Genomic DNA, 23,825 nt, shown 5'->3' with positions numbered 1-23,825 from the left:
GCCGGGCCGAGGGGGGGCGTGGTGGGGCGGGTCGGCGGGAGAGGTATTTAAATTGGAGCCCCGGTCGCCCTCTCGTGGATTGGGCTCCCGTGGGGCGGTGGATCGGCCGTGCGCCTCTTCGGGCCGTGACCCCGGGGTCTGGCGCGGGGTGGGACGGGGAGGGCAGGTTTGCGCAAAATGTGCCGGGGCTGCCCGGGAGAGGAGCGGCGGCCGCGCTGAGCCAGGTAGGAGCCGCCCAGCGGGCGAGGCTGGCCGGCCCCTCGGGGAACTGGCGGTCCAGAGCCCCTCTCGAGCACCCGGCGCGGAGCTGGGCTGGAGCTGGTTCATCGAGACACTGATCCTCAACAATCCCCCCCACCCCCACTACCAATACTTTGTGCGTGGGGCCAGGGTTGACCCTGCCTCGGCTCCAGGCTCCTAGCTCAGCGGATCTTTCCCGTGAAGGGCAGGGCGAGGCCGGCGTTCCCATTTGACAGATGGGAAAACAACCGCAGTAAGGCCGGCACTTGCCCAGGGAACACACAAGCTAGTCAAGGGCAGTTCAGGATTTGTCTCTGGTCTCCTTCTGCCCTCTAACCCTGGCGAGGGGGAGGGGGCTGGGGGCGGGTGTGTGGGTCTTCCCATCCCACCGCACCAGATAGCCTGCCCATCTCTAGGGGTGCAGAGGGTGAGGCACCCACCTCTCTCCTAGAGTTTCCGCAGCCAGCCCTCTTCATGGGTGGTAGGACGTGAGGGACCCCCACCCCCACCCTCAGCTGCCTGAAATTCCGCCATCACAGACACATTCCTTTGGGTTAAGGTCTAATTCCCCCGTGGGCTGCACATGTCTCCAGAACGGGGCTTGCCCTTAGTGATTCACTGCTGGCTGGGAACATCCACAGCAGCTCTCCCAGGACCCGACTCTGCCCGTGATCCAGGCTGAGAGGAGGGAGAGGAGCACCCAGGAGCACCCCGAAGCCCGGCACTGTGAGCCTGTCTGCTGCTGTGTGTGTTGGGGGTTGGGGGATGTGTGAAGGGGGTTAGAAAGGAGATCTTGGCCTGGTGTTGTGGAAACACTTGCTTTAGGAGGCAGACAGACTGGATTCTGATCCTGACTCTGCCATTAACTGCCTATGTGACCTTGGGTAAGTCATCTCCCTGAGCCTAGTTTTCCTCGTGGGCAAATTCTCTAGGAGGCAGGCAGCTCAGCACCTGCTGGAAAAAACACAACACGCAGATCTGGGCTAAATCCCAAAACATTTATGATCTGGGTAACTCTGGGGTAAGTCACTTCACCTTTCTGAGTCTCAGTGTTCTCATATGTAAAATGGAAATTATTAACTGCTTCACTGGGTTGTTGTGAGAATTAAATGAAATGATACATGTCAAGTGCTAAGAAGAGTATCTAACATCCTTAAACACTAGAGATGGGCTTAATATTGGTAGTGCCCCTCCACCTCATTTCTCTCTATCCCTCTCTCTCACACACACACACTTTCACACACACCTACACATTTTATTGGCACTTCTCCTCCCAGAGTCCTAAGATGGTTTTTGCCTCCTCTTCCCTGGGCCACTTGTCTGGCCAGGGGCCTTCCTCTTGAGCACTCCTCACCTCACCTGGGCTGCTCAGCACTGCAAGTTTGTCCCCGCAAGTTTGTCCCCGCTGGGAAAGACAATATGTGTCCAGGATACCTTCACAGCCATCTCTGCTTGATCATCACAACCACTGGGGGCAAACAGTGGCAAAACAGGAACCAGGCTACTTGCTTTACAGATGGGACATGGAGACCCTGAAAGGTGAAGGGACATGCCCCAGGGCACAGGGCTGGTGAGCAGTAGAGTCAGGATGGGAGCCTGGGTCTCAGTGATCCCAGTCCTCCCTTTTGAGAGCGAGTAGCCCTCAGATTCTACACACTGTCTGGGTACTGCTGAAGGGTGCCCACCATCAAGGGGCCCCTCTCCTTTGGATGGCAGGGCAGACTTCCACATGCTGCAGGGAAGGGCCCTCCTGGATGTTCAGCTGCCCACTTGGGAGATAGGATGGGATTTGGCAGGGGAACAGGAAACAAGAGCCCCTTTAGAAGGTTCAGAACTAAACCAGGTCCTCTCTTATCCTTACCTACCTTATCCTTACTCACCACTCAGCCCTTTGCAGTGGACTGCTACCCCTCACTTTTCTGTTTATTCAATAGATCTTTAGTGAGCACTGCTTATTAGACCCCTGTTCTCAGAATAAGAAATAAACTATTAGGAAACAACCAAAACAAGGAAAACAGTAAAACATATGCAGATCTGGGGAGGTGGAGGGAGCAAGCAGAGCAAAGGCCCTGAGGCAGGAGGGCACTTGCTTGAGGGATGGCGAGAAAGCTAGGACTCAGTGAAGGAAGGGCAAATGGTAGATGGAGTTAGAGAGGAGGTTGTGTACATCTGGATTTTATGGGAGGTTTTCAAGCAGTGAGATTCACGGTCTGATACATGATTTAAAGACATCACTCAGGCTACTATGCTTAGGGCAGACTGGAAGAGATCAGGGTGAAAACAAGGTGTTGCTGGGATTGAGGCCCAGGGTCATGGTGGTGCCTCAGTCTGTGGGGCGATGGGCAGATCCAGAATCTGGTTTTTTAGGAAGAGCAGACAGAACCTGCTGATGAGGGGAGGGAGTGTGGCAGGGAGGTAAAGGGAGGGTCCAGGAAAGAAACTGCTTTCTCCAGCGTCACCATGCCACCGAGACGCCGCGTGCCGGTTCTCACTGCCTTCCCGGACCTGTGCAGTGTGAGATGGGGCCCAGTGGAGAGTAAGGCCCCTCTGCCCTGGGGACGCGCCCCATGGTGATGGGGGTGAAGGGAAGGGAACCAGGGGCTGACGGGATGCTTGGCGCCCATATATAGCCCAGACTCGGAGAACCAGAGAAGGCTTCTTGCAGGAGGTAACATCTAGGCTGAGACCCAAAGAATGGGGAGGTATTCAGCACAATAGAGGGGAGGAAGTGAAGGTTAGGGGCAGTGAAAAGATGCTTAGAGAACTGAAGGGAATTCGAGGCTTCCAGAACACAGAATAGGAGAAGGGACAGTGAGAAATGAAGCTGGAGGGAAGAGCTGGTGAGGCAGGCACACTCCTCAAGGCCCTCAAAGGCCCCACTGAGGGGTTTCCACTCAATTCTGAGTATACTGGGTTTCAAAAGGGTGGTGATGTTCTGCTTTTTAAACAGCAGAACAGAATTTCCTGTAAGAGCCCAACCTGTAACGCAGGTGAGAGGAAGAACAGCTGTGGGGCAGGGGGCCCGTGGCCCCGGGGGAACCCGGGGAACAGGGCTTAAAAGACACCACTGCGTTCTTTGCCTATCTGAACAAGGAAGGACCTCAGAGCACCCATCTTCATTTACAAATCATAGCAAGGATGTTTATGGGTTCCAACAGTAAAGACTCAGCCCATAAAGGTTCTATAAACGCATCTTCTAAAGCATCCGTCAGATTCACAATTCAGCACTTACTTACTGAGCACCCGCAGGAGACCTTATAGCGTAGAGGTTAAGGGCACAGATCCAGAAACCCAACTTCCTGCGCCTGTCACTTGTTAGTTGTGTGACCTCGGGCACGTTGCTTAATTTCTCTGAGCCTCCATTTTCCTGTCTGCACAGTGGGAATGGTGATCATAAAACCAAGTCATTGAATTATCGGAGAGAGTAAATGAATTCATAGCTGTAAAGTGTCGAGAAGAGTGCCTAGCGCATGAGAGCTCTGTGTGTGACACTTTCATAGAATACGTCTCATTTGATCTTTAACAAAACTTGGCAAGGTTGGCATTAGCCTCAGAAGAGGAAACTGAGGCTCAGAGAGGTGAAGCGACTTGTACAAAGTCACACAGCAGGTAAGTGGAGGAGACAGAGGAAGCAGTCTGGTGTGGGTGACTCTGAGTCCAGTGCTCTTGGAGAACATTATGTCTCTCCTTGTTAATGTTTTGTATGTATTTATATTATGGTTGCTTCTGGGCCTTTATCTGTGTCCCCAGTTCCCAGTACAGAGCCAGACATGAAGAGCATTCAGTAAAGATGTGGGTGAATGAATGAATGAATGAATGAAACTGACGGACTGAGCTGTGTGTTGCTAGCACTTGGCCCAGGTTCTCAGTGAATGAGCCCCTAGCAGCACTGGGATGCTACCCATCTGGGGGCTTTGTGGTGCCCCTCAACCTCAACCAGGCTGCTCATAGAGAGAAGGGCTGGCCCAGCAGGCCTGGGTGTCCCACTGTGCAGGCGGTGGCTTCAGTGAAAGTTAAGGGCCTGGCAGCCTGTTCCTGGGGAAGTCCACGGGCCACAGTGCTGGGGGCAGGGCAGGCCTCCTGGCGGGGCTTCCTGTCAAGGCTCCAGGCTCAGCCTTCAAACAATGGCAGGGACTCGGGGATCAGAAAATCAAAAGAGAAAGGGCAAAATAAAGTTCTGCGGGTGGGGGGATTGAGGAATTCCGTTTGGAACTTGAGCTCAGATGGGGGGCCTGCTTGTGGCCTGTGTGGACCTGGGGTCAGAGGCCCAGCCCTGAGCTTGGCCCAGGGCAGCCTTTAGGCCTGTCTGCCTCATGCTCACCTCCTCCATGCTGTCTTCCACCTGATGGGGCCTTTCGAAACCCAAATCTGACCTTGTCACCCACTGCTTAAAAACTCCTGTCCAAGGTAATGGCGTAGCCCCTCCATCTGGCACTGAAGGCCCTTTGTGATGGGCTGCACCGCTGTTTCCCACCACCTTCACAAGGGGCCCTATTCACAGCACCTTCAGTCTAGCTCCTGCTGTGGTCTGGGGTTCCCTGAGAGCAGCTGCAGACAGAAGTGGGCGGTGGGAGCCTGCAGTGGGAAGGAGCCTGCGGTCTTACCATCTCCCCCTTTCCCCCTGCCCTATGCAGAGCCATGAGCCACCAGATTCTGCTGCTTCTGGCCGTGCTGACCCTGGGCCTGGCTACCTCCCAACACCGAGACAAGGTGCCCTGTAGGAAGGTAAGATGCTCTGCCTCGTAAGGGAGAGCTCCTCATATCCCCTGCCCCCGGGGGTCCTATGCCCCAGAAGCCAGAGGCTAGAGGGCTCAGAAGAGGAAAGGGGATCCACTTAATGCCATTAAAGCTCACATTTAATGAGCACCTACTAGATTGTCTAAATGCCCTGTTTACTATTAATCCTGCCAGGTAAGTATAATCATTCCAGTTTTAGAACATTGGAATCCAGCTTGGAAAAGCTAGCCAACTTGGCTGAGGTCATTCACTTCAGGCCAGGAGGGATTCTATTTCCTCAAGCTTCCCCCATAGGGCAGTGGGTCCAGCTGGCTGCTGAAGAATATGTGTGTGTGCATGCTAAGTCACTTCAGTTGTGTCCGACTTTTTGTGACCCCATGGACCCACCAGGCTCCTCTGTCCATGGGGATTCTCCAGGCAAGAATGCTGGAGCGGGTTGCCATGCCTTTCTCCTGGAGATCTTCCCAACCCAGGGATCGAACCCACATCTCTTACATCTCCTGCACTGGCAGCCAGGTTCTTTGCTACTAGTGCCACCTGTGAAGCCCTGAAGAATATGTATATGTGTGGGGAAGCTGGGGTGGGCAGCTGGGAAAGGCTCTTCTGTCCTGGGCAAATCCCCTCCCCAACTGGGCTCCTTAACTTGAGCCCAACTGCCGTCTTCCTGTGTGATGCCTCTCACTTATTGCTGCCCAGATCAAATGCCGCCTTCTCCAAGAAGCTTTCCCCGACCCCTCCCAGGCCATCTATTTTCTGGGCTCCCACAGTCCTAAGCCTCCCTCCTTCTCAACACTGAGCACATGGGGTAGTTGGTAAATGGGTCCACGCCTGACTCAGCTACCAGACCAAGAGGTCCTCAAGGGCAGTGACAAGGTTTGATCCATTTTGTCCCATTTTCCTGGAGTCAGGGAAACTAGCTCTGAGGTTACTGTGACCCTGTGGGATACAGAGAAAAGAGATTATCTAGCCTAACTGGAAGGCTGGACAGTCACTGAGGTCAAGGCCAGAGCTTGGGCTGGGGAAGGGACAGGCCCTCCAGTAGCCTCATTTGGACCTGGGACTGGAAGCTCGTGACACAGAGTTGGTGTTGTTTTAGTCACCCAGTCGTGTCTGACTCTTTTGTGACCCCATGGATTGGGATTTTTCCAGGCAAAGGAGTGGGCTGCCATTTCCTTTCTCCAGGGGATCTTCCCAACCAAGGGCCTGAATTTGCGTCTCCTGCACTGCAGGCAGATGCTTTACTGCTGAGCCACTGGGGCAGCCCTAGAGACACAGGGCGGGCAGCTGCCTCGGGAGGTGCCTGTGCTAGCGGCCAGGGCCAGCGGCACTTCCCTGGGGTGCGCAGTGTCTGCTGTTGCCACCTCACTCGTGCTCCTTGGAGCCCTTCCGGGTTCCCAGAATCCAGAGTAATGGGCAGAGAAGGACTCAGACATCACCACATGCAGCCCCACATCCTACCTGGGGCAGAAGGTTCAGAGGGAGGAAGAGCCTGGGCCACCTAACAGGCGGAAGGGAACTGGGTGAACTTTGGATTGGGGGCAGAGGAGGTAACAGGCAGGAGAGGACTTTCTGAACTCCTACGGAAGGCACTATGATGCTTTCCAGTACTAAAAAGAAATGGCCACATGCCGAGGGCTAGCAAGGGGCCTACTCTGCACTAAGGGCTATCTCTCATTTTGTCCTGCCCAGAACTCCTCTTTTCAGCTGAGGAAACTAAGGCTGAGAGAAGAGATGGGACCCCCAAGGTCATACAGACAGGAAGTGACAGAGCCAGGATTTGGAACCCTCCCTCCCAAGTTCATGCTGTCCACTGCAGGGAGATTCTCCCTGCCCTTCTTCCCTCTGTGTGCAGATAGTATGATGGGGTTGAGTGGCATCCTCTTCCCTCCTTAAAAAAAAAGAAGCTGGGAAATGGCATCCTGGCACATCAGAGAGAGTGGATAGGGGGTCATCGGGGGAAGCTCAGAGCCAGACTAAGGGTGGATGCTCCCAAGACCCCTCTCCACATAAGTCACTCATGCTGGGGGCTCGGCAATCAGGGAGCAGTGGGTGCCCCACAAACGGTGTCCTGAGAGCTGCCCTGGCCTTCAAGCTCCTTCCTGGACTGAACTGGAGAGCTGAGCAGTCCTGCCTCACGGTAGCCCCCTCTGGGCCTCTGTGACAGGGGTTCTGGGCACTGGGCGGAAAGCAGGATTGGGTGCTGGACTGGGCCAGCTTTGTGTCCTGGCTCAACTCTCAGGGGCTGGTGCCCCAGGGGACCTTTGAGTATCCAGAGGTGAAATGGGGCTGGGAGTATACACGGGGTAAGCATTCCCCACCCACACAACACACGTTATGTCTTCATTTTGTTGTTTCTTCTTTAATCAGGATGGTTCAGGGAGCTGAGAATATGGATGAGTCTATGCCCAGTAGCCCCAGCTGGCAGAGAGGTTGTGAGGGAGGAGGAAGCAAGGAGCTAGGCAGGCATGGCAAGGTGGCTAGAGTATGAGGATTCTAGTTTGCACTGGCGCCCAATGGCAGGGGTTGTCCCTGGGCCTCTGAGTAATGCCGGTCACTGTGCCGTGTGGGCTTGGAAGAGTCGCACATGCCTGATGAAAGACAGCCCGTTCCTCCCCCCATCCCTCCCCCTACCTTGGGCTCTTGGGAGGAAGCTGAGAGCTGGGCCAGGCAGGGAACACCCAGGCTGTATTCCTACCCTGTCGGCCCGGCTGCTGACTTGTGACCTCATTCAGGTTACTGCCATCTTTAGGCTTGGTCTCCCCATCTGGGGAGGGGGTGGGCTGAACCCTTTGAGCTCTAATAGTCTTTGACTTTAGTCTGAATAAATGGATTGTGTGTCCTAAGCTGCTTCAGTCGTGTCCGACTCTTGCGACCACACGGACTGTAACCTGCCAGCCTCCTCTGTTCATGCGATTCCCCAGGCAAGAATACTGAAATGGGTTGCCATTTCCTCTTCCAGGAGATCTTCCCAATCCAGGGATCAAACCCTATCTCCTGCATTGGCAGGAGGGTTGATTACCACTAGCGCCACCTGGGAAACCCTGAATGAATGGATCATCCCTTTTCTTTTATCATTCAGAAAGGTGACTGAGTCAGTCCCTCAGACCTGTATTAAGCTGATGATGTCTTTCATCTACTGAAAAATGTACTGAGCACTTTCTGGTGCTCAGAAAGTCCAGGTCCAAATATCCACTCAATCAAACCCTTTGCCCAGAGCTCACTTTCTAGCTGGTCCACACACAGATAGTCACAGGGAGAAACAAAGGGAAGCACAGGGACTGTGAGAGCCCAGAGGAGGCCCCGACCTGCCCGGCATTTAGGGAGGTCTCCTGGGTAGAGGAGACCTTGGTGCTCAGCACACAGAGTTCACGATCCTGCTCTGGTTGGGCAGAGCACAGCCAGCACATGGAGCAGCAGGAAGGAGGCTGAGAGGTGGGTGTGGGAGGGTGCAGTGGGCCGTAGTCAGGTGTGGGCTGGGCTAGGGTGGGTTGGGAGAAGATCAGCAGGGACCACAAATGTTGAACCCTGCTGAGGGTCCTGGCTCTGCCTGGAAGGGGTTTAAGTCAAGGGCAGCATGGTCAGTGTGGACTTTCTGACAGTTGCCAGGCATTTGGCTGGCAGACCCGTCAGAAGGGGTCAGGGGAGACAGAGAGGCTTGGGTGGAGTGGGCCTGAGCTGGGTGCTTATGGAAGTCAGAGCCTTTGCTGGGAAAGGCTGGGGTTCCTGGTGTGCCAGAAATGACAGAGGGAGACTGCATTCACATGGAAAGAATTCTGGCCCCTGAAGGCACATGTGGTAGAGGACAAAAGTGGGGTCTTTGGTTGTTAAGAGACTGGGGTTCAAAAGCTACTAGCTCTGTTCCTTACCAGCTGGGTGATCCTAGACCCTCTCTTCCCCTTTGTGAGTTTGGGTTTCTTAAAGAGGGGTGATCATGTTTGATGGGCAGGCTACCGTGACAATCCAATGAAACCATGGGTCTGAAAATGTGAAATAAAATATAAAATGCTGAGTAGGCATTGGGGAAGGATGAGTTACATTCTGGATCAGAACCAGATGGAGCTCACACAGCAAAATCAGCTCTTGTCAACAAAGAATATGGGTTGGGACTCTGGTCATCTTTTTCCCTGCCCCAACCCCATCTCTGGGGGCCCATCTGGACTGGACCATGAGAACTGAAGCCACTGATGGGATGAGGGTGGGGTGGGGTAGATGGGGCAGCAGGAAAGAGGTCACATCTAGGGAGTTTCAGCAAGGAAAGTAGGCTTTGGAACCAGAGCTGTGCCCCATGGAGTAAGGGTTTGAATGAGATCTGAGGTTGTGAGACCAGAATTAAAACAGAAGACTAGAGTGGAAAGAGCACTTTTCCTTTTAGGAAACATTTCTCCCAAAGTGGTTTCTAATCTAACATCAGCTGGGTAAGTTTAACTCTCTGGGTCCATAGAAGGAACTTGGGATGTGGAACGAGGAGGCCTGGGTCCCAGCATGGCCCTGCTCCTCACTGGCTCTGGCTCATTCTAAATGATACGTGGCTTAGTTTCCTGTAAAATAGGATAATAATCAGTACAGAATTTTTTTGTTCTTACATTTTTCCTTCTGTCTATCATCTGTATGGTCTACCCATGAAAGCTTCCTTGAGTCCCTCCCTGATGCCAGCCCTGCTGTACTGCGTACCAAAGACAGCGGCAGGGAGGGGTAGGGATCATGCTGACCTAGGGGGATTAGGCTGAATCATGGTGGGAGGACAGAAGAGAGGCCTAGCCAAGCCTGGTGGGGGCTCAAGTCATCCTTCCTAGAGGCGAGTGTCAGCTTCTACCTCCTACCGCATGCACTAATGCCCACTGCTCTCCCTGCCCTCCCACCCTCCCCAGGTGGACAAGGAGGTCTGGTGCCAGGGCCGTGGCCTGCTCCAGGTCCCCTCGGTGCTCTCACGGGACATCGAGGTCCTCAACTTATCTGGGAACCAGCTGCGGAGCATCCTGGCCTTGCCCCTGGGCTTCTACACGGCACTTCGTCACCTGGACCTGAGCGCCAACGAGATCAGCTTCCTCCAGCCAGGGGTCTTCCAGGCCCTGCCCCACCTGGAGCACCTCAACCTGGCTCACAACCGCCTGGCGGTGGGCACGGCGCTGAATACTGGGGGACTGGGCCCCCTGCCGCACCTGACGTCCCTGGACCTGTCGGGGAACAGCCTGTACAGCGGCCTGGCGGAGCAGCTGCTGGGGGAGGCGCCCGCTCTACGCACACTCTCACTGGCGGAGAACAGCCTGACGCGCCTGGGCCGCCGCACCTTCTCGGGCACACCCGCGCTGGAACGGCTGGACCTTCACAGCAACGTGCTGATGGACATCGAGGATGGCGCCTTTGAGGCCTTGCCCCGCCTGGTGCACCTCAACCTCTCCAGGAACTCCCTCACCTGCATCTCAGATTTCAGCCTCCAGCAGCTGCGCATCCTGGATCTGAGCTGCAACAGTATCGAGGCCTTTCAGACGGCCCCGGAGCCCCGGGCCGAGTACCAGCTGGCCTGGCTCGACCTCCGGGAGAACAAACTGCTCCACTTTCCCGACCTGAGCGCGCTCCCGAGACTCATTTACCTGAACGCGTCCAACAACCTCATCCGGCTCCCTGCGGAGCCACCCCGGGGTGGAGGCGAGGGCCTCCATGCGCCTTCCGAGGGCTGGTCATCCTTGCCCCTCTCCAACCCCAGCCGCAATGCCAGCACCCAACCCCTCTCCCAGCTCTTGAATCTGGATTTGAGCTACAATGAGATTGAGCTCATCCCAGAGGGCTTTCTTGAGCCCCTGACCTCCCTGCGCTCCCTGAACCTCAGCCGGAACTGCTTGCGGACCTTTGAGGCCCCGCCCGGCTCCCTGCCCTGCCTGACGCTCCTGGACGTCAGCCACAATGCGTTGGAGACGCTGGATCTGGGCTCCAGGGCCCTGGGGTCCCTGAGGACACTGCTCTTACAGGACAATGCCCTGTGGGACCTGCCCCCGTACACCTTCACCAGCCTGGCCAGTCTGCAGAGGCTTAACCTGCAGGGGAACCGGCTCAGCCCCTGTGGGGGCCCAGCTGAGCCTGGACCCTCGGGTTGCGTGGCCTTCTCTGGCATCTCTTCCCTCCGTGTCCTGAACCTGGCGGACAATGAGATGGAGATACTGCGGGCAGGTGCCTTCCTCCACACGCCACTGGCCGAACTGGACCTCTCCTCTAACCCTGGGCTGGATGTGGCCCCAGGGGCCTTGGCGGGCCTGGAGGGCTCCTTGGAGGTCCTGGCCCTGCAGGGCAATGGGCTGGCCGTCCTGCAGGTGGACCTGCCCTGCTTCAGCTGCCTCAAGCGGCTCAATCTGGCCGAGAACCGCCTGAGCCGCCTGCCTGCCTGGACACAGGCTGTGTCCCTGGAGGTGCTGGACCTGAGGAACAACAGCTTCAGCCTCCTTCCGGGCAGTGCCATGGGCGTCCTGGAAAACAGCCTGCGGCGCCTCTACCTGCAGGGGAACCCCCTCAGCTGCTGCGGCAATGGCTGGCTGGCGGCCCAGCTGCACCAGGGCCGTGTGGACGTGGATGCCATCCAGGACCTGATCTGCCGCTTTGGCTCTCAGGAGGAGGTGTCCCTGAGTCACGTGCGTCCCGAGGACTGTGAGAAGGGGGGTCTCAAGAATGTCAACCTCATCATTATTCTCACCTTTGCAGTGGTGTCTGCCATCCTGCTCACCACGCTGGCCACCTGCTGCTGTGTGCGCCGGCAGAAGTTCAGCCAACAGTACAAAGCCTAGAGAGTTTGGAGGCCACACACGGGCTCTGTCGGGAGACCCTGCTGGAGCAGCGAGGGAGCCAGAAGCACGGAGAAGGGTGGGGACTGACCCACAATCACACAGTAAGCCAGGGTCCAAGACCCTCGGTCTCTCAGTCCCAGCCCAGGGCTCCTTTCCCTGTGTCCTGCTGCACCAGTAGGTGACCCACTTCTCAGGCCACACATCATGTGGTCCAGCTGTGGAAGCCGGAAGTTGGGCAGCTTCAGGAGTGACAGAGTGTAAGGCTGACTCCATCAGATCTACAGATCTTTGCCAAGCATTTGTTTTGTGCCACATCCTGCCCTGGGCACTGGGGGCACTGGGAAATGAGACACATCCCTGCCCTCAGCGTTGCCCCGTCTGAGTGGGCAGGTGGTCGCAGAGTGTGTGGGCACCACGTGGAGTGTGAAAGCCAGGGCTCCAAAGTTCTGCAGCTCCAGCTGGCTGTGGATAGTCCTACCCTGGCCGGGCCAGGGCACGAAAGGGGCAAGACCAAGAGGATTTGTCTGAGACATTTCCAAGCAGTTTGTCACTTCTTCTGATAATGACTTTCAGCTTCTCTGGAACATGAAAAGCTTGTGACCGGAAGAGAGCTGCCCCACTCGAGTAAGGCTTGGATCCAGTGCTGTTAGGCAGGCTGCGGCAGCTCTGGCAGGGTCGGTTAAGAGGCAGTCTCCCTGGGCTCTGGCCCAGCACTGGACTGGTCTGTTTCCTGCTCTGAACAGGTGCTTTCCTACCTGGCACCCTCAGGTTGCACACATGGGTCCAGATAACTGCCCTAGCCGCACCCCCCCCCCCAGCCCCCGCCATTCCCTGCCCAGGTCCTGCTCAAGCCTGCTGCTCCAGCTCAGCCCCACCCTGGCCAGTGAGCCAGGAGTGAGACCCTTAGGTTTCTGGTTCTATTTTACACCACGCTTGGCAGCAGTGACAAACCCAAGCCTGCATTTGCCTCTTTATGACAACCCTCTGAGGTTGGTATATTATCCCATTTAACTAGAGGCTCTGAAAGTCTCCCTCCAGGGATCTCCAGCTAAGAAATGCCAGAACTGAGCTCCAGACTCACATCCTCCTGTGTCCAAAGCCTGAGCTTGGCCACTGCAGGGGCTGCAGGCAGTAAGACGGACAGGAAATGGCCCCATATGGCTGGAATGGGGCCAGGGAGCATCTGGGCACACCCACCCGCTCTTCTCCTTCCTCTCTCCCAGGCGGGCAGAGAGAAGACAGGCAGCCACAGGCCCATTCCTCCTCCTGTGCCTCTGTTTCTCTTATTCCATCCTTTGCTGACTGGGTGGGCTCTCCTATTCTCATCTAGCCCTTCCCTCCCTCCTCCTTCCTCTGTTGAGCATAGCCTGGAATTTGAGACCATGGAGTCCAGCCTCCCTGGTACATAGATAGAACAGCTGAGACTTAGGAAGAGAATGAGACTTGCTCAGAGCTGCTCAACTCAGGACAGAGCCTGTGAAAAAAGCTGGATTCAGACCTCACTGACGGAGTCAGGGTTGGGGGGCTTGGGGGTTGGACCTGGGCAGTTTCCTTCTCTCTCTCTGCTGTCACATCACAAGATGATGCTGGCTCCAACCTCCCTTTCTGGTCCTCGTCATGCAGGGAATTTTCCCCCCCTAGAGAAACGCATAGAAAAATCCCATGCAGATATAACCCATGGAATCGTGGGCTGTCTGGGGACAAAGGAAGCCCTGGGATGAGCCCAGGACTCTGTGTCATTGTCTTCACCTTCTTACTGTGCTTGGCCTGCACTCAGGCTCACGATGGTGCTCAGTAAAGTATGAGATGATGAAAATGGCCCTCTGTCCACCCCATTTTACAGATGAGAAAACTGAGGCTGAGAGAGGGTCAAAGACTCAGGGAGTCCATGGCAGAGCAGGGCCAGAAGCTGGCCTGGTGGCCTGGCCCCAGCCGGGGGCCCTCGTGAATGGGGCAGCTGGTGGGTCCAGCCCTATTCGGGATCATGACCACAGGTGCTCACTGCACACAAACACTCTTCCTCAGGCCTGAGGGCAAGGCGTCGGCCCCTTCATGCCTGATCTTTGAAAACACTACAGGATGCTGCTTTCACCTCCCGGGAGCCAGGCCATAACCCAGGCCTCAGGACCCGCTCTTTGTGTAACCCACATGAATGTATTAAAAAATAATTTTGGAGAAATGTTGCAGCCTGCCGGCCTCCTCCTTGCTGCTGGGAATCTTTGCATCCACTTGAACCCTACCCTCCTCTACTTCCCTTCCAGCCTTTGAAGCCTCATGGCAGACCCCTGGGGAGACAGGCTGGGGACCACTGGGTGGGAGACTGAGGCCCTGGGTCTCACCATCTTGACCCTTGGTGCCTCAGCCACCATCATGCCCCCTGCCACACCTCTGTCTCCTCACACTCGGCAAACCCCATTCCCCACCTGCGAAGAAAACGGTGACTTCCAGCAGGAACCTGTTAGTGCCTTTCTCTCTCTGCAGCTCCGTTCGAGTGCTTTCTCTGTACCTGCTGCCCACCCTGTCCAGAGGCAGCACTGGGCATGTCCTGTCCTCTCTCACCCATTTATTTTCTCACTTTGCTCTCCCTTCAGCCTCTCCTCTCTGCTTCTGTCTTCCTCGCAGATTTCAGCTGTGCTCAAGTCTTGCCCATCTTAAAAACAGTACAAAGACCCTTAAACCACTTTCCCCCTTCCTTTCCCGACATCATGGATAAACTTCTCAGTAAAGTAGCTTCCTCTCCCTCCCTTCCATCCTAATCTATTCCAGACCACTTCCAGCTGTCCCCAGCAATCTCCCCAACCCAGGGCTGAGGTCACCAAGGTTGTACTTTTCAGACCACCCCTCCCCGACCCCTCCACTGTGGGGCCCGCCTCTGTCCCCCAATCACCCACCCCCTCCCCTTGGGACACTCCCCTGACATGTAGGACCCTAGAGGCCACTCCTTTGGGGGCTTCGCTGTGTGCTCATCTTCCTCAAGCCATCAGAATGGCAATCAGCAGGACTCTTCTCCCAGGAACATCATCATCCTCACTGATGTGGCTGCCCCATCACTCTGACGAGGCCCACATCTCTGTCTCCAGCCCCAGGCCTTCCTGAGCATCCAGCCCTGCTACCCTGACACCCAAAGGCCTTCCCAGCTGGAGAGTTAAAGACCTCCCAAGCGCTGGAGGATTGAGAGTGAGCAGCCAGGCTGCTCAAGGTTGAACTTGGAAGAATCAAGAGGGGTCAGAAGAAGAGCATTCATGGTTCCTAGAAGGGAGTTGGAGGGTGAGAGTGTGGGCTGTGGGGTCTAGGGGCAGCAACAAGAGCCACTTCACCTGGGGTGGGGGTGGGAGTCCGATGAGGGCCACTGAGGCCAAGTCTAGAGGGCAGAGAGTGGGCCCCCGGCCTCGCCCACTTTACAGCCTCCTGTGCTTGTCTTCATGTGGTCCCATCACCCCTTCTCAGCTGCCTGACAGCGAGACACCACCCCCTCTGCAGGTGCCCACCTTGTCTTCTCCACCTTCTCTCCCACAGGCTCCGGCTCAGCCTCCCCCATCCCCCAAGTACCCTGGAGATTTCTCCAGCCCAGCTTCTTCTCTGGCCTGCGGCCTCTCACCTCTCTGAGGTTTCTGCTCCCAGCTCCTACTCTCCAAAGGAAAAACTGAAATGCCTATTTCATGGATGGGGCTGGGGGAGGTGCGCATTTATGTGACTCGATGCCCTGGCGCACAGGAGATGCTCCTTGATGGCCCACGGGAGGACAGTAGCACAGACTGCGCTCAGTCCAGGGCTCTGCGGGAGCCTCCAGGCCCCTAACCTCTTTTCCTGGCAAACAGAGGCGTGTGCTCACCTGGCCAAGACCCCCAGCAAGGCAGAAATTCCTGTTTTCAGCTGAACATGGACACAGCTGCCAACTAGGTCATCAGAGCATCCGGCAAGTTCCAGAGAGAGAGATGAGGCCAGTGCACAGGCCCTGTCACAGACAGACTGCAGTGAGGGGTCGCCAGGCTCACTTGATCCAGTGAGCCGCTGCGGCACTCCACCAGGGCCAGGGCCCAGCAGGAGCTAGGCTTGCAGGCCAGGTGGGCGGGCGGGGGGCTAGCAGCTCTGGCCCACAAGCTGCTGCACCCTGTTGGTTCCCTATGCTGGCTCAATCCCCTTCCCTGGAATCCAAGATCCACTGTCTGCTCTCTGCGCCCTTGCTGTTTAGTAGCTCACAGGTCCTGCAGCCCTCCAGCTCCATCTCTCTCTGGCTGCCTCCCACCTCTTATTCCAAGCTGACCCTTAATTAGCACCTCCAGGTTGGGGCCTGCACTGAACGCTTGACATACATTGCCGAAGATAATTCTAACACACTTTAAAACCGTTTCTGTAATTGTCATCCTCACCTTAGAGACACCGAGACTCAAGATCCCACAGCTATCAAGTGCCAGAGCTGAGACTGAACCCAGGTTCACCCTGCTTCTCTCTGGAGCCAGTGATCTTAACCATTAGGCCACACTGCCTGCTTGACCCTCTCAACTCCCAGCTCTCTCCCACCTCCTCTACTCAAAATGGCTCACCCATCCTGACCCCTTTGCCAAACCCCTCCTTTTCAGCCCTTGCCAGTATCACCTCCTCTGAGAAGACCATCCTGATTTCCCTCCTCCAGCCACTGACAGCTCTGGCTGCCCTGGGCCACAACATCAGGGTGTCGGCCTGACCTGCCACTAGACCAGGAGCTCCTGGAGGAAGGTCCTACCCAGAGTCCCTCCTGTATCTCCGGGGCCCATGAGCCAGCACAGAGGCAAGTTCAAAGAAAAGGCTTCCTGAATGGATGGCCCTGCCCTCTAGGACCTAAAGTCTTGTGGGGATTAAGATCAAACCAAGAATGGGTGACAGGCTTCTCAGACAGACCCCAGAGACCCAGTGGGACTGCTTTGGGGAAGAGGAATCTTCTTTCACCATCCTCGTTCCCCTCGGTTCCTCTTGCCTCTAGAACACTGGCTTCTCTTCTCCATCCCCCATTTACCCCCCACTCTCCTCTTCTCCTTCCCCTCCCTCAGTCATCTCCCCTCCACCCTCATCTCCCTGGGATCAGCTGGGGCTGTGGTGCTGAGAACATGGAGGGGAGGGAGGCCTAAGCTGTTTATAGGAACTGGAGCAGCTCCATCCATCAGCTCTGTTTGGAGCTGGAGACCAAGCATAATAAATACCTTGGCTCCTCCCCAGTTGTGCTTTCCCTGAACTTAGCCATTCGAACTCCAAATCTCTCTGGCCTGCTGGTTCTCAGGACCCAGCTCCCACCCCACCACACCCTACCCCCACCTCCCATCAAGCTGCCCTGGAAAGAGCCCTGCCACTGGGACCAGATATGCAAGCTGAGCCTAGGCTGTGCTGCAGCTTTGCTCTGGAAGCAAATCATGCCCTGCATCTGTGCCTCCATTTCCCCATCTGTAAAATGGGGTCATTATCACTGCCCTCTGAACACACAATGCTGCTCACACATTAAGCTTGAGCATCCGCTTGGTGCTGGGCCCTGGGCCCCTTGAGATCCCTGGGAACAGGCAAGCAGAGCCTCTGCCTATTGGGCAGAGGGAGGGGCCGCACCATAGCACAAGCAGGAAGTGGTCAGCACCACGAGGGAGGTCCAGACTTTGGAAGTTTGTTTGCAGCAGGGAGCGGCCCTTCCAGCTGGAGGAGTCAAGGAAGACTTCGAGGACATCTGGTCTGGCCCTGCAAGGAAGGGTAGGATTTCAACATGCAGAGATGGGGAGAGCCTCTGCCTGGCAGACCAAATGCTGGGCAGCGGGAAGATGCGGGCCTGAGGGTGGTGGGGACAGAGAGAAGTCTCCATCTGCCCAGCTTCCACCCTATCACTCCCAACTTTGTCCTCTTCTCTGATCCTCCAGCACCTTATGCTTTTTGAAATCTTTCCTCCTTCCCTAGAGAGCTTTACATTCACCCAGCTCTCCCAAGTTGTAGATGCATTCCTGGAATTCTGCAGTCATGTCCCCACTCCCAGCCTCCCCTTCTCCCCAAAGTCATCCTAGAAAGTGGAAGATTCAGATCAGGGGAAAAGTCATTGGCCAATAGAACGTGTTTCTGGAATGAATAAGGGAATAAATGAATAAAGGAATGAATAAAAGAGTGAGTTAATAAAAAAGAATAAGTGAGTAGGAAATTGTTTAATTCAATTGACATACTGTGCTGTACACACAAGCTCCCTCCCCTGATGGTGCTGTTTTTTGAGGGGATGGGTGGGAATAGGCAATAAACACATGCTTACATGCACACACACACACACACACACACAAATAAAGAGGAAATAATAAACGTCTCCTGCATTGGCAGGTGGGTTCTTTATCAGCAGCGCAACCTGGGAAACCCATATATATGATACATAATTTTAATAAAGCTACTTTTCAAAAAAACAATGTTTCATGTTTCCACAATCAACTTGTGAGATAATCTTTTCCTATGCTTTCTGCCAGAAATGCGGCTAATAGCTACAGATATAAAGTAGTCAATCATTGTTACTTTACATTGCATTTCCCTGTTACTGAATCTGAGCGGTTTTTCATTTGTTTGCTGCTTGTTTGGATCTAGTCTTCCATGAATTGCCTGTTTTGTCCTATGTTCACTTTTCTGTTGAGTTATTGGTTCCTTATCAGCTTGTTAAACCTCACTATGCATTGCAGTTTTTAACTTTATCTAACATTTTTATAACATACATTTTCCAAATCTCTCATCTGTCTGTTGACTATGCTTATGTATCTTTGTTCTAAATTGCTTTTTGGAGCCTCATTTTTCTTTCATAGCTTCTCAATTTGAGTATTTCACTCAGATTGTTCATATAGTCTAAATTTTCTTTTTTTCTTTTTTTTACATTTAAATCTTTAAATAATCTGAAATTATTATGAAGATGGAAAAATTACTTGCTACTGGATGTACTGTTTCCTTTCCTGAAGGAAATGAGTCTTGAATATTCATTGGAAGGACTGATGAAGATGGAAAAATTACTTGCTTCTGGATGTACTGTTTCCTTCCCTGAAGGAAATGAGTCTTGAATATTCATCGGAAGGACTGATGCTGAAGCTGAAGCTGAAGCTCCCATACTTTGACCACCTGATGCAAAGAACTGACTCATTGGAAAAGACCCTGACGCTGGGAAAGGTTGAAGGCAGGAGAAGAAGGGAACGACAGAGGATGAGATGGTTGGATGGAATCACCAAGTTGATGGTCATGAGTTTGAGTAAGCTCTGGGAGTTGGTGATGAACAAGGAAGCCTGGCGTGCTGCAGTCCATGGGGTCTTGAAGAGTTGGACGTGACTGAGTGATTGAACTGAATTGAATGTACTGTAATTGTGAGAGCATCATGTATTAAATAATCAAAAGCTCACTCTGTCAAATACTAAATTCTGATATATATTTGGTATCTATTTCTGTATTTCCTGTTCTGTATATTTCATTGATCTACTTCTCTATTCCTATAATAGAGAAGTTTGTTGTTTGTTCTGATACAAAATAATGCAAGTTCTTTTGCACTGTTATTATTTTCCATAACTTTTTGGCTATTTCCAGGCATTTGCTCTTCCATATAAACATTTCACTCTATTTGGAACTGACCTGGGGAGTTTTGACATTTCTATGATATTAAGTCTTCCCATCCAGGAGTATTGGTACTTCTTCCCATATTTTCAGTTCTCATGTTCAGTCCTTCCACAAGACTGTATAGCTTTCTTCATATAGGCCCTACGTTTTTCTTGTTAAATATGTTCCTAACCTATTTTGGATTTTTTGTCAAGATTATAACACACATTTTTGTGTGTTTATTGTCAAAACATAAAAAAGTACATAATTGGTTTTTGCATATTTATCTTGTACCCTAAAATTGATGTAGCCCATCAATTTTTCTTAATTCAAGAAGGGTTTTTTTTGTTTGTGCATTTTGGTTTTGTTTTTTGCTTCTCTGCTAGAAGCTCTTGGGTTTTCTGGGTACACAATCACTTAATTGGCCTCGTTGTTCCCATAGCTCCCTTGATGCCCTCATCACTGTAGCATCTAGCATCTGTCTCCAGCCACCTTTCCTCACCTGGATGGCAGCCAGGTTGCAGCAACACCCCCTCCACCATAACCCACCATGGAGCTCCTTCTCCTATGTTTTTTCTTTCCAAGACCAGGGCTCCAATCCTGTCTCTGATTTGCAGGAGTAGAGTGGAGGTGTTACATGGCAGGGCAGGGTGGACACTCAGAATCCCAGCCGATTTGTTCCACAGAATGATTCGTTCCACACTAACTGAAATTATGTTCTCCTCCTAGAGCAAAGGTTGAAAAGTGGTGGCCTTTGAGCCAGATTTAGCCCTCAGACATGCTTTATTTGGCCCACACAGTGGTTTATAAAAATCTGGATTGGTTGCCAACATTTAAAACTTGAAAGAGTTGTTTTATATGGGACCATATAAAAAAAGATCTAGATTTCTGATTTATTTATTTTTAATCATGGAGAATCTGAGAACCTGAGTCCCCAGCCCACAGGACAGTGAGTGGCAGAAGCTGTGAAACTGTATCTCCCATTGAGACTGTGAGCGCCTCAAGGGCAAGCGGCCATCCAGCCTTTCTGTATCCCAGCACCCGACACAGAGCCTGACTCCAGGCTGGGGTCATGAAAGTTTAATTCCTTTCCTTTTGTATCATGCACAAGTTTCAAGAACAAGTGAGTCAAGAGTCCCATATAGGAAGGGCTCTGACCATGGCTGTGCATAAACACTTCGGCAGTCTGATGACCCTGTGGACCCCTTTTCAGAACAAGGTTTTCTAATTCATAAAACAAAAAAAATATGTGATTGCAAAGGAAATCAATCCTACTGAACGCAGCTTTCAAACTATTAAAAAATAATTGTGATTGGATGATACATGCTTTTTATTACAAAATCTAGTTGCAGATATGATAATTACTATAACTTTGAAGTGCTGTTGAGCATGAGTTCAACAGCTGACATGAAAACATCTGTGATTTCTGTAGGTAGTGGGACTGCTAACCTCCCATTACCTTCCATTACCTCCTGGTAATGGTTCAGGGATTTATGGCCCACGTTCAGGATGGAAAGATCTATTACATTTTACCTAGAGGCTAGTGATGAAAAGGAAGATGTAAATTTTTCTCATCTGAGTTCACCACCCCAGGAATTCTACCCTTGTGTCCCAAGGATCTCAGGTCAAGACCCCTGCTTTTGGGAAAAGGGCCTAATGGCAGCTATGACCAAATCAGTAACAGGGAAACACAGTCCCATAGAAACCACCGCAATCTTGGGCATTCTCGTCCAGGGCAGGGTTGGGATGTAAATTAGGTCACTTTTTCTGGAGGGCTTCTTGACAATATGTTCCAAGAATCCTAAAAATGTGCATCTGCTTTAACCCAGCACTTATGTTTCTAGGAGTTTATCCTAAGGAAATAAAAATGTAGCCAAAAGAAAATTGACTGTGAGGATGTTTATCATAGCCAAGGGCACATCCAGCTTTTGTGGGGCCTGACGCTTATACAATTTAGAGGGCCCTTTTCTCAAAAAGAAGACAAAATATTGTTAGACTCCTCTCCTGGGTGTGTAAAAAAGTTCTGTGCAAGTGAGGTTGTTGTTGTTCAGTCGCTGAGTTGTGTCTGACACTTTGGGACCCCATGGTCTGCAGCACGCCACTCTCCCCTGTCCTTCATTGTCTCCTGGAGTTTGCTCAGATTCACATCCATTGAGTCGGTGATGCTATCTAACCGTCTCATCCTTGACTACCCCGTTCTCCTTTTGCCTTCAATCTTTCCCAGAATCAAGGTCTTTTCCAATGAGTCGGTTCTTCACATCAGGTGGCCAAAGTAAGTGAGGACCCTGCAGTTAAAGTGCCGTCAACTAGACCTAAATTGGCCCAATCATAGCATTGTTAATGAAATCTAAAATTAGCAACACACTGCCAACAATCAGGGTTCAAGATAGTAAGTCACAATATATCTATACAAGGGAAAACTGATCAGCTGTTTTAAACAGTATGAATGTAGACATGTTTATTGACATGTGTTTATTGACATGAAGAGATGCTCCAAACAGTGTGAAGTGGAAAAGCAGATTATAAAACATGGGTGAGATCCCAGTTTTGTTAAACTGCATGCTAGTTATGTGTAATAGGATACTAAATGGGACTTTCCTGTCTCAGAATTACTGCAGGACTCACCAAGAGATTACAGTGTCCTCACGCCATCACCTGCCTCCAGACTCACGCTGACCCGGGAGAGGAGAACAGCTGCTGAGACTTTCCACCAAGGGATAGTCCAAGTGTTGTGCTCACCCCACGTGGCTCAAGCCACCGGGACTTCCTTAGAGCTCAGAGGACCCAGCATCTGAGCTCACCTCTCACACAGAAAAGTCTGAAGATGAGGGGACCATGGGAGCTGTCCCTGGGGAGGGTGGGTTTGGGGGATGCACCTTCCAGAGTTTGGCAACAAAAGAGAGGACTGTCTCCCAAGGGACCTACGGGACACAGTGCAGGGTACTGGGCATGAGTCATCCCCAAATGTCCTTTTGCAACAAGTCTGCTCTCCTGGGCAGGGGAACTAGAGAAGGACCCCCTCAGCAAGATTGGAGGGGGGCAGGAGTGGAAAGGGCAGGTGGTCAGCCAGGGAACGTGTCATAAGCCCAGGGCCCAGTGAGGGGAGACCACAGAGGGAGCTCCATACAATCACAAAATTATTTACTCTGTGACAGCAAGAACTAGAGTTTGGGCATCTGCTGCTTAGAGGGATCTCACTACAGTTTACAAAGTCTCCCTTCCAAGCAGACTTGGCACTTCCCTTGACCTCCTCAACTCCCACTCAACCCTGAGCCCAATCTGAAGATGCAGAAGAGAGAGAGATAAGATTCCCCTTCCCTACTCCAGGTTTCTGAAGTGTGTCTGCCTGGGAGCTGCAGGGAAGGAGAGAAGCTTTGAGAAATTCTTTTCATTTGTCTTTTTGTATAACTGAGATATAATCTAGTCATGGTAAGCTATGTTAGCCACTCAGTCCTGTCCGACTTTTTTGCAACCCTATAGACTGTAGCCTGCCAGGTTCCTCTGTCCATAGGATTTTCCAGGCAAGAATACTGGAGTAGTTTTCCATTCCCTTCTCCAGGGGATCTTCCTGACCCAGGGATCGAACCCGGGTCTCCTGCATTGCAGGCAGCTTTCTTTACCATCACCCTTAATACACAATCCTGTGAGTTTTGACAAATTCATACTGTTGTGTGACTACCACCACACCCACTATGTAAAACATTCCCATCACCCTAAAAAGTTCCCTTGCACCCCTCTATTATCAACTCCTTCCTCCATGCCCAGCCCCTAGAAATCACTGATCTCTTTCTTGTTGTCGTTTTGCTTTTTCCAGAATAAATGAAACCACACAGTCTGTAGCCTTTTGAGTGTGGGATCTTTCACTTAGTACAATCCACTTGAGTGTCATCTGTATTGCTGAATCAAGTTTCCTTCTCATTACTGAGTAGTATTCCACTGAGTAATACATGACCCTTTGTCCAGCCATTTACCTATTGAAGAACATTTGAGTTGTTTCTAGTTTGGGGATAGAATTATAAATACAACTGGCATAAACATTCACATATAGGATTTCTGTGTGAACATAAGTATTCCTTTCTCTTGACTAATAGCTAAGAGTGGGAGTGTTGGGTTCCATGGTAGGTGTGTGTTTAACTTTCAAAGACACTGAAAAACTGGTTTTCCAAAGAGACTGTACAGCGTTCACTTCCCAGCAGCCATGAATGAGTTCCAGTTGCTATTCATCTTCAGCAACAACTTGGTATTGTTGCTCTTTTTAATCCATCTAATAGGAGTATGGTAGGAGACTAAAGTTTTGTTTTAATAGATTTTTTAAAGAGCAGTTTTAGGTTCACAGCAAAGTTGAGCAGAAAGTACAGACGGTTCTCACATATTCCCTGTCTCCCAAAAAGCACAACTTCTCCCCACTGACACCCCCACCCCAACAGTACATTTGTTATAACTGACGAACCTACACTGACAGCATTATCACCCAGAGCCCATAGTTTACGCTAAAGCTCACTCTTGGTGTTCGACATTCTT

At 52.4% G+C, this 23,825-nt stretch overlaps 1 protein-coding gene across 3 annotated transcripts; it reads left to right on the top strand.

The window, feature by feature from the left end:
* Positions 1 to 93: 93 nt before the first annotated feature.
* Positions 94 to 13,929, top strand: LRRC32 (leucine rich repeat containing 32). 3 transcript variants are annotated; one of them, XM_040258894.1, is made up of 4 exons: positions 104 to 224; positions 800 to 966; positions 4,875 to 4,965; positions 9,846 to 13,929. In XM_040258894.1, the coding sequence occupies exons 3-4, from the start codon at positions 4,879 to 4,881 to the stop codon at positions 11,748 to 11,750; spliced, it is 1,992 nt and encodes a 663-aa protein (XP_040114828.1). In that variant the 5' UTR covers positions 104 to 224; positions 800 to 966; positions 4,875 to 4,878; the 3' UTR covers positions 11,751 to 13,929. The 3 variants fall into 3 exon arrangements, with proteins under 3 accessions (XP_040114827.1, XP_040114828.1, XP_040114829.1); XM_040258893.1 differs by lacking the exon at positions 800 to 966 and having other exon boundaries at positions 94 to 224; XM_040258895.1 differs by lacking the exons at positions 104 to 224; positions 800 to 966 and adding an exon at positions 974 to 1,124.
* The last annotated feature ends 9,896 nt before the right edge of the window (positions 13,930 to 23,825 follow it).

This window comes from Oryx dammah, unplaced genomic scaffold (assembly GCF_014754425.2).
Source record: "Oryx dammah isolate SB20612 unplaced genomic scaffold, SCBI_Odam_1.1 HiC_scaffold_17, whole genome shotgun sequence".
NCBI classification, from domain to species: domain Eukaryota; kingdom Metazoa; phylum Chordata; class Mammalia; order Artiodactyla; family Bovidae; genus Oryx; species Oryx dammah.
This window is presented reverse-complemented; position numbering and strand designations above follow the sequence as displayed.

Excerpts from the sequence above, each read along its gene's own strand:
- LRRC32 (XM_040258893.1), top strand. The coding sequence starts at position 4,879 with ATGAGCCACCAGATTCTGCTGCTTCTGGCCGTGCTGACCCTGGGCCTG. Across the intron at positions 4,966-9,845 it reads ACAAGGTGCCCTGTAGGAAG|GTGGACAAGGAGGTCTGGTG; the intron begins GTAAGATGCTCT and ends CACCCTCCCCAG.